The 10,524-nt window shown below is 38.5% G+C and overlaps 1 protein-coding gene across 2 annotated transcripts in view; it reads left to right on the top strand.

The window, feature by feature from the left end:
* Positions 1 to 383: 383 nt before the first annotated feature.
* The window catches only part of LOC124167027 (non-structural maintenance of chromosomes element 4 homolog A-like), a 29,697-nt gene continuing 19,556 nt past the window's right edge, over positions 384 to 10,524 (top strand). For both annotated transcript variants that reach the window (XM_046544796.1, XM_046544795.1), the window contains exons 1-4: positions 384 to 518; positions 599 to 676; positions 5,212 to 5,333; positions 9,529 to 9,777. In XM_046544796.1, coding sequence (XP_046400752.1) covers positions 458 to 518; positions 599 to 676; positions 5,212 to 5,333; positions 9,529 to 9,777 — 510 coding nt within the window. In that variant the 5' untranslated portion in view covers positions 384 to 457. The remainder of the gene's footprint in view (positions 519 to 598; positions 677 to 5,211; positions 5,334 to 9,528; positions 9,778 to 10,524) is intronic.

Below are 10,524 nucleotides of genomic sequence, written 5' to 3'. Positions count from 1 at the left end.
CTTCCATGGACTCCATAGAGGAGGCTCAATGCCATCCCATTGAGGGCTAATTTCTGTTGCCACTTCGGTCGCATTTTAATCGGTTTTCAAAAATTTCCGCGGCGTAGTGACGAGTACAATGCGATCCACTTTTCCCAATATTTTGCATTACAATCTTTGTAATTGCGAGGAATATCATTGAAGAGTTATGAATTTGATAGATCGCATCATCACGAATGTTAAATTTGGTTAATACTCCTACTTATAGCTTATTACCCCGATAAACTCGGATCACTTTGTCTGTTAGCGACGCGAGTGGCGGCTTTTGTAAACCCATTTGAATATGTGGTCGGTGAGAGCCTTTTGTGATATTTTTGTGGAAGGGGTTAGCCGGTGGCCCGGTGGCGGCCGGTGGTGAGTCACGTGGAGCTAGTCATACAGACTGTTACCGACGTCAAATCAAGTGGTCGCGGTGAAAATGTCACGTCGGGCCATTGTTTACGATTATGAGGACATCCTTTCCGTGGTTGAGGAAATAAGTAAGATATCTATCAATTAATTATCGTTTGCTTAAGTTAATGAAGATACGTTTGATTACAATTTTAGCTTCGATTTTAAGGAAATGCGGGCACTGGTCTGGAGGCCATCAGAAATCTCAGCGAATGCATAGACGACTTGGAGCAACTCGTGGAGAAAGGTATTTACATATATTTTTTGTAAGGCACACTCCCTTATCGTTGTAGTGGTAGTCATAGAGGTTCTATGTGGTGACAGTTATGCAGTTTGCCATTCCTGCTGAAGGCAAAGCATGCAGGTTGCTTCAGGTGCTAACGTTTCAAGTTTTCACCGACGCGGCCCCTTCGATATTATAGGACACTAGGGTGTCTAAACATGGTCACCATTCAGTCATTGCTTTTTCATATCTTTTCCATTCCTGTGAGGTGCAATACGAATGGGAAGAACACGAATATTGCAAAAGAGAACCTCGATTCGTCATCTCAATGTGTTGTAAATCACTGCGCATTTTAAATGGCTGTTTAAAAGGCATGAAGACAGGAAGGAGGAGGATGTCTGAGGAAATTCGGGAGATAACAGCAAACGGAAAAATTGTTAATGACATAACCCTTCCCAACCCATCCCCCTCATTACTCATTAGCCCCCCACCCCACAATCCAAATGAAAAACTTTTTCTTCCCCCTCTTCCCCTCCAGGAATTTACCAATCCCAGCTTGGAACCAACCCCACTCCATCAACAAAAATAGTACATATAAACCTGTCCCCACCATATTTTTTATATTTTCTGTATTTGATAATGGTGTAATAGCCAAAACTGGTCGTAGAAATTTTTATAAATAATTAGTGGAAGTAAAAAAGTGTCTGTTATTGATAACGTGATTGTCACATCACTGCCAGGCGATGGAAAGGAAAAAGGAAAGAATACGGAACTTTGTTAATATTAATTTTCCAAGGAGCAGTGGTGGAATGAGTGGCCGCCCCTGGACCCATAATTTTTTAAATAATTAAAATATGGTAATCTTAATGGTGGCTCTCCTATGAAAGAATGAAATTCTCTACTTCATCAGCTTAACAGTGTTTGGAAATATTGGAGGATATATAAAAGCCTCTTGTCTATGCATAACAGACCTCAGACACAGAATCGGTTAGAGAGATTGCATACCACCAAGACATAGCGATAAAGCATAATAAAGGCTTAAGAGAGCCAGCGAAGGAGTGATTTCATCGATCATTGTTCTGCGACACTCACACTTGGAGTAAATACACTCAGGGTACTTGAGGTGGTTGCTCAGTATTCTACACCCATGGGCACGTTGAAACCTCCCATCTTTGAAATTTACTGGGGAAAAGGGGAAATTTAGTACTTACTATTACAGTTAATAAAATTCTGTTACCTCTTCTCCTTCTAGTGTTAAATTTAAGGGAATTACAATTTTCTTTCGAAATAAGGAATTTAATTTGAGCGATCACTTCAAAGTAAGAAGTACTGAAGGAGTTCTCCAATGTGTGATTATTAATAGATTCATGTAGAGTTGTCATTTCACTTAACTCTATTTAATTCGTTATGTTTAATAGACACTATTTTGAAAAGTGGAAGGAAATGAAATCTGTAAGATAGATAAACTTTCCTTTTCGATCAAACCAACTCTTAGGAAAGTGTTCAATAGTGCACTAATCACGAAACACACAAAACATATTTCCCAGCTGGATGCAATATTCCACGTACTTACGTAATATATCGATGGCTAAGTTCTAACAACATGTATCTCAAAAATAGAAACTTTTCAGGAGAGCAAAAAAAAAAACGATTAATTTTTTTAATTGAATATCATTTTAGTTGATATTAAAAACCAAAAATACATAAAACTGAAAAAGAAGCATACATTTCCAAACAAAGAGCTACGTTTTTTGCTTGAATTTTATTTTTTATTAACAGTACTAGCAGTATTAACTCAGACCGGCCAAATTTTGAGATTCGTGTTGTTAGAACTTAGCCATCAATATGTACTTATGCTTTGGCATTGTGCACACCGACCTCATTTCAGAGGAGAAATCTGTACACTTACACATTCATAGTATTGTAATCCTAAGGTCTGTATACTGTAGCCCTCCACTTCTCCTTATTCCAAAGTTTTCCTTTATATCCCTTAGGCTCTTCTTGCCACTATCCTTCTTGATCTGTCATATTTACATGTCCCTTGGTCTTCCTCTAGGGACTTTTTCATTGATTTTTCCTTCCAATGTGTTTCCCATGTAACTCGACTCATCTCATAGTGCATCATACTATGTGACCAATGCAGTGTGTTCTTCTTTGGCGTACAGTGATCCATAGTGTCTTCCCCCATTCTTATATATACCTCCTCATTTCTCACCCTATTCATCCATTTTATCTTCAGCATCCTCCTCTGGCACCAGGTCTTGAAGACCTCTATTCTTTTCAGATAATTTTTTTTGAATGTCCAAGTTTCTGAACCATAGTACTCACTCGGTACTCACTCCTTTCAAACCCTTTGTCTCTTCCTTATCTCATCTGGAAGTTTCCTCTTTCATCCACTATGTCCAGCAATTTTTTTTTCTTCCCATCCATTCACTTCACCATTTTTATTCTCTTCCACACCTACATCTCAAATGGCTCCAGTCTTTTCTTGCCCTATTTCTTCAATGCCCATTTTTCAGCATTATAATAATAATAATAATTTTTATTGTTCCCAGAGATCACATATGTACCGGTGACATTGGAAGTCGTCAAAATAAAAAGTAATAGTTACAAATAAATAAAGTGATATAATATTTAAAATTTTTCCAGTTTAAAGAAAAAGTTATTATTTTCATAAAGGGCTACACTTCAAATCAGAAACTAAAACTAGATTTTTCTTAGCACTCTCTCATGTAATGACCTCATTTCCTCTGCCCTACGTATAAAAATGCCTCCTTTGCATAATACAAGTCAATAATAAAATGAAAAACTTTGTTTGGTCTTTTTAAATTGTGCGAAAAATCCACAGAGAAAAAATCATTCGCCTTGACCGGGATTCGAACCCGGATCCCTCGATTTCCGGCCGAGTGCTTTAGCCAGTTAAGCTACCGAGGCGTCATTCTTCCACAGGGAATCGAGGGATCCGGGTTCGAATCCCGGTCAAGGCGAATGATTTTTTCTCTGTGGATTTTTCGCACAATTGTGCATTGCGGGTGACTCCCGTAAAAGTTATCACCGTGGCTAGTCCCGGTATACTTAAATTCTTTTTAAACTGTTTGAAAAAATGTTTTCTCATCTCTTCATGTTATCTCTGAAATTCCCTGCCATTATTGATAAAAGATTCCTCATCTCAAAACTTTGTCAAAGAAAAGCTATTTAATTATTACCTCAGTGATCAATTATTTTGCTAAATTACGTTTATTTTTATGGTGCACCATCACAAGTTTATCTGGAAGTTTTTTGTCTGATGAGAAAAATTTTGTTTGTTCCCATTGTTTAGTTGGGTTAATTTATTCTTGCTTTGTTCGTACGTAGGTTTCCGCGGTGATTACTTGAGTTCAGCATTCTTTCGGGCTGCATCCGCGTCCGTTGTCGAAGAACCACAACAGTTTCGCCAGCTCTCCTGCCAGCGTCCTCAGGTCCTTCACCTGAGGACGCTGGCAGGAGAGCTGGCGAAACTGTTGTGGTTCTTCGACAACGGACGCGGATGCAGCCCGAAAGAATGCTGAACTTATTCTTGCTTTTATTTTTTGTTTTTTTTTTGCCAAGAAAATTGTCAAATGTATTTTTAGTTTTGTTGTTTCAGCATGAATTGTGGTATGAGTTTGTGTTTGCTCTTATGAGGAGATCTATAGCATCAATAAACTATTATTCATTCATTCATACCTTAACTTAGTGAGGTCGATATGACTTTCACTTCCCAGTTTTGCCAAAACTCTTCTTTTAGTGGACAATGTTACTGAGTGAGAAATGTTGTTTGACACACAACTGCTAATCTGTTGCTTGAATTATGTACTGAAAAATATGTTTGAGGTATTACTTTCAAAATAGTCTACCAAGCAGTGACGTAGCTATGGGGTGCGATGAGGGGATAAATCCCCCCCCCCCACCCAAAGCAGAAGAGGAATAAAGAAAATATTTAAAACTACTGTCTAGTTTTGACATATAATACCATGTGTGTCTGAATATAGTCCCCCCTTTTTTTTCCAAAAATGCCCATGGTAAAAGCTATGGGGGGGACTATATTCAAACGCATTTACTTTTCCCGAAACTGAAGCCTCAAAATTAGGGGGGGGGGACTATATTCAGAGGGGGACTATATTCGGAGAAATACGGTAACTGCATCTGTTTAGGATTGAGTATTTAGTGTCCAAATGATGTAAAATGTATTTCCAGGTACGTCATTTTTCAAAAATTTTCCCTACCCCGTTGCCTTGGGAAGGGGTGGTCAGCACCCGAGGCCATCCCTTCCCCCCTCCCCTCCCCCATAAGCATTTTCCTAGTTATGCCACTGCTATCAAGTATATAATATTAAATGCATAGAGAAATTTCCTGAATGAATGACAGGAAGAAAGTTTTAATAATTCTCAATTAGAGTATAATTTTCAATCCTAAATTGGAAGGTAATCCTTGGTTAAATTAGTTTCCTTGGTAACCATCAACAATTGTGATAGTGGAGGGTGTCTTTATTTTTTTTTAAGTTGGCAACTTCAGTAAGAATTATCTTCTTGAAATTACAGCAGAAACACCTAGGGAACTAGGACTGGATGCAACTGTTTTGCAGATTTCTTCACTAGTAATTCAAGAAAATGCTACAAAGGATGATTCCAATTTCAAAGCAATAGAGTTTGCGGATAAACTTGTAAGTTCATTTTGAATACATTAGTTTACAAATTTAGGTACTATGTACCTGATTTTTAACAATAGAAATAATAGACGCTCATGGTGCTAAAGGTAAAAACAGCAAGATTTTTTCTTTGCTATGCATTTGTTAATGATAAGTCTTCAGGTGAAAGTTAAATCAAATGCTGAATTCACCCAATTTGTTCCTTTTGAAGGAATACAATTTTCACTAATGGATAATGCAGTGCTGAGGCATTTAGAATCATGGGCATACTCAGTGGGGGGCAGGAGGGATCAGCTGCCCCCCTCTAGAAGCAAAAGTAAATTTAGTTCAAAACGTAAGTTTTGAGAAAAATTTCTATAAATCCAAGAAAAGTGATATTAATACAAAATATGTAATCAAAATTTAAAATATTTTATTTACGAGCAAATAATAAAAAAATAATGCCTTTTTATAATGCTCTTGAAATTTTGGTTTTTACATAATCATGATTTTTGATAATAATGATTATGTATGTATATATATCAGTCTTATGTATATGTATCAGTCTCATACCTAACTCTGAGGAAGGTGGTAATACGCCACCAAAAATTTAGTACTTACTGTGAGTGTTTTTTATCCTTTTTTTGTGTGTTCTGTGATTCTGCCCAACCTAGGGTTTTTTTATGTTATATAAAGGGTTTTTTCTCTAATTTCATCTTAGTGGACTGGAGAGAGGAACAAATTTAACATTGCCTCTGTAAAGATTTGAAAAAAAGTTATTTTAACACATTCCCTGATTTCATCTTAGTGGACTGGAGAGAGGAACAAATTTAACATTGCCTCTGTAAAGATTTGAAAAAAGAGTTATTTTAACACATTCCCTGCCACGGATTTTTAGACAAATTCATGCATTGTGCCACAGTGTAATTCTTTTTTCTTTTTCTTTAACACTTGGATCCATTCCATTTGAATTTTCATTTGCATTCGGCTACATTTTATTGCTCTTAATCACGAAATTGTCATTATTTTTCAAGTGCCCTACTTTTTTCCACTTTTTTCTCCTTTTTCATGGGGTTCTGTCCTCTTTTTCACCTGTTGGCATCTGGTCAATCTAGGTGGGACACAGTTATACTCTATTCTGAGCTCTGTGTCACACTAGTGGGTCATGCATAAGCTTGCATCCCAGCCACTGCCTAGAAGTGTTGACACACTTGGGGGCCTTCCACCGATGGGAGCCGGTAGAGGGGAAGTGAGGGAGCATGGGGTCAGGGGCGCAGCTAAGAATTAAGGCTGTGGGGGGTTTTAGGTACAACTAATACTTAGGGTTGTGGGGGGTATTGCATACCCACCAGGTTAAGCGGGAGTTGTGGGGGCCCTCCAGAAAAATTTTAAGATTAATGAAATATAATCGGGTGTTTTCCCGGCGTAGGTGTTGGATGAAAAGTTCTCGGGCTTTCCACCGGGTAATAAAATCCTTATCCGCCTGATCGGCGGTGGAAAGCCCGAGAACTTTAAGATCAATGGTTCAAAATGCAAGTTTTTCGGCTTTTTGAGGGATATTTGATTAATCGTAGAACTATTTCATAACTAATACTAATCCAATTAAGTAAAATGGATTAAACTCAAAAACTCTGGGGGGGGGGAGGTTGTATCCCCCAAAATCCCCCCCTCGCTGCACCACTGCATGGGGTGGCCACCATTTGGCTAGGGAGTATGCTAGACTGCTTCATCATCATCTTGTGGTGTTCTGCCAGTCGGCAGGTCCTCCGCACCAATGCTGTCTCCTTTCCCTCCTGTCTCTGGCCATCTCCTTGAAGTCTCCATATCTTCTAATTTTTCTGTTGTCAATGAACTTCAGCCTTCTCCTTCCCCTTCTTCTGACCCCGTCCACTATTTCCTCCAAAGCTACTTTCAAAATTCCATTCCCTCTCATCAAATGTCCCAGCCAGTTACCCTTCCTTTGATTTATATTGTCCATCAACGTTATTTTCTCCTCTATCCTATTTAACACTTCTTCATTCCTAACTCGATCCGTCCACCGTATTCCCTCCATCTTCCTCCAAACCCACATCTCAAACGCCCCAATCCTGTTTCTGTCTCTCTTCCCCATCACTCAAGTCTCACATGCATACACAAACACCCTCCACACATAGCATTTCACCAATCTCTTCCTCAATTTTAATTCCAGTGCATTGTTACACAAGGCTCTTTTCCTCTTCTTGAAAACTTCTTTCGCCATTCCTATCATTTTTATTTCTCCTATAATTTTCCAGTCTTCAGTTAACAAAGTTCCCAAGTAGCTGTAGATTCCCGCATTGTGCTATGATGCTAGACTGCTAGGGGCCCTTTATTTTGTGGCAATCCCAGTGCATGTGGCATGGGCCAAGAGCCAGAACTAGGTTTATTCAGTAGGGAACAGAGTTTTGTCTGGGGGGTAAAAATAAGTTTGTAGCAACCCCTCTCCTGATCCCCCCTTGCTCCCTCCCTCCCTGTCCTCCCACTGCTAAAGTAAAATTAATCCGTGAGCTGTTTTTTTGAGATGTAGTTGTTGAAATTACACTTTGTATGTTTGCTATTAAGAAATTTTTTAAACATTATTGTTTAAAATTAGGAATGCTTGGACCGGGTACATTGGATCCAAACATCGGCTGATATTGCCGTTCACGGGCAGGGTTCCCACTTAACCGTGAAAATTTTAAAACCGTGAATAAGCCGTGAATTTCGTCTACCGTGAAAAAAAACTGGAAATAGCCGTGAATTTCATCATAAAACCTTAAAAATCTCTCAAACTTATAGAAAAAGAACTACAATTGACAGATCAAAAGAAAAAAAGGTATTTAAATCATGTTTTAAGGCTGAGCCCCATACAAACACTGTCCACACGTATATTCGAAGTGCAATTATTGGTCCTTGTGCCATGACGACATATTGATCTTGAGCCTGTAATTGGAAGACTGGCAAACAAAGTGTTCATTAACCCTGGCCAAAAATTAGACACTTCTTTACTTCCCTACCTCTCTGCTCCCTCCATTTTTCCACTCACAAACTTAAGCTTCTCCTAAATTTTGATATCGATTGGTGACGTCATTAGAAATAGCACTTTCATCGCTACGTTTGAATTCACGGCGCCTGTCGCGGTTGATAAATTTTTAGTTAACGTGCGGACGGTGATTGTTACGTCATCAATATTTCTGCCTAAAATGGCTTATCAACAGACCGTGAATGTGACGATATTTAGACCGTGAAAACCTGGAAAAAACCGTGAATTTTATAATTTAGTTAGAGTGGGAACCTAGATGGGATTCATTGGATCCAGAGTCTCGGAAGGCATTGAACCTGTATCCGAAATTTTAAACTGAAACATCAGTGAATTCAGTTAGAGTGGAAAGAGTTCCGATTCTCTCTTCGTATGCACCAATACACTGTGGTGCTTGTCCTACTCTTGAACCATTTTGTTTAAAAGCTCTCAAAGGGATTTCGTGACAAATTTCAGTCGTGGAAAATTTTAGTACGACAAAATTCGATAGGCACTTAGTATGAATCTTCACAAGAGATTAAATAACCGTAGTGGGAGGCTCAGTTCTGTAGGATAATAACATATCGAAAGTGACTATGTCGCAGATTTCACAAAAGTACATCCCCTTCCCTTGGCCCATGCCTATGATGTTTTTTTTCCTCTCCAAGGTGGAACAGACCATGAACCATTAGCTTGGAAGAAAAATATTGAGTTACATGAGAACAATTGAAACTTTACTTGTCCCTCCCACGTCTCACAGGCTGATCTTTTTGTTGCCGGGAGTGGCTCATCTTTGGGTCGAGGCACAGCGACCATGTCAAATCATGCATTCACAGTGCGAATTTTTAAGCTTGTGATGCTTCTGTTCAGAGCAAACTTCTCATGTAAAAGTTACAATGTTGTTTCATTGTTTCAGTATTTGCCCTCAGCAATACATCTTCTTTTCTTATGATTGAAGGAATAGCCAAAGAACAAATGAATACTTAAAGAAACCTAATGAAGGGTAAGCTATGAGGGAGGTTTTAAAATAATGACCTTAATATTTCAGCTGCAATTCTCATATATTGTATGGTTATGATATTTAAGCACTGCTTGTCATTAAATTTTCTTCACACATGCATTATTATTTTTCACTTGATCGTTTTTATTGGTTGAAGAACTAGATTTAAACATTGTAAAATGAAATGAGTACTCACCAGGAATCTTAAATTTCAGTTGAAACATCTTGAAATAAAGAGTGAAAGACCCGAATCATCACAGTCTCACGAGATAGCGGCATGGTGTCGATTATCCGAGGAATTTGGTAACCTGGTTCCCTTGCGACCATCATTTGATTACATCAATGGTACATATGATCGTGAAGGTTTCATACCAAAGAAGCAAGCCCCACGCCAAAGAAAGCAGACAGCCAATCAAGTACAGCAGGGTGTTTCAAGGGAAGCTGCCAAGAAGTTAAGTGAAAGGGTAAGCATTGCAGATCAGTGATTTATGATTTTGGAATTAACTTTTTCCTCTAAAAATAGGTCTTTCTCTAATATAAGCCATATAGCTAATATTTTTGGCCTCAAAAAAGGAAAAAGTCAATAAGCATATTCGAACTCTTTTTAGTGCATCCCATCCGATTGTAAAAAGCATATAAATGTGGCATAAGAGGGCCTTATGCCATCACTGTTGTGAATTATTAACAGACTTACAGACCACACCTTGAGGTGCCCTGGACATAAGATGCTGCTATATTGTCCCCCCTTGTTGTAAACAAAATTTGCATATCTTCTAATCAATGAAAGTTATTAGCTACACCCAGACATGGTAGTGGATTTGTGTATCTGTCATATCCTTGTGGCAATGCCTGTGTGGTGTGAGGTTGCAAAACTTGCGTATGCGCTCACTCTTGGGGTCATATCTCGGGAATCACTTGTTGCAATTGGAGAATATTTTAGGTGCAGTATTTCACATGTTAAATGTGTCATTGGTTACCTGAGGAAACCAGTTGAAAAATACCAGGGCCATTCATATGCGAAAAACAGCCAAAAATGCCAAAAATTTCACAACTTTGAGTGCAATGCGGCTTGTCTCCCCTTTATCCAATTGCAATAATACTGTACAGGATTTGTTTTTATGCTAATTGGCATACATTGAGGGGGTGTCCTGAAAGGAAATTGAAAAATAAGAACCACCCAATGATGCAGGGAGGATCTCACAACAAAGGGC

This window comes from Ischnura elegans, chromosome 10 (assembly GCF_921293095.1).
Source record: "Ischnura elegans chromosome 10, ioIscEleg1.1, whole genome shotgun sequence".
NCBI lineage: Eukaryota > Metazoa > Arthropoda > Insecta > Odonata > Coenagrionidae > Ischnura > Ischnura elegans.
The sequence above is the reverse complement of the archived record's forward strand: the minus strand, read 5'-3'. Positions and strand labels throughout refer to the sequence as shown.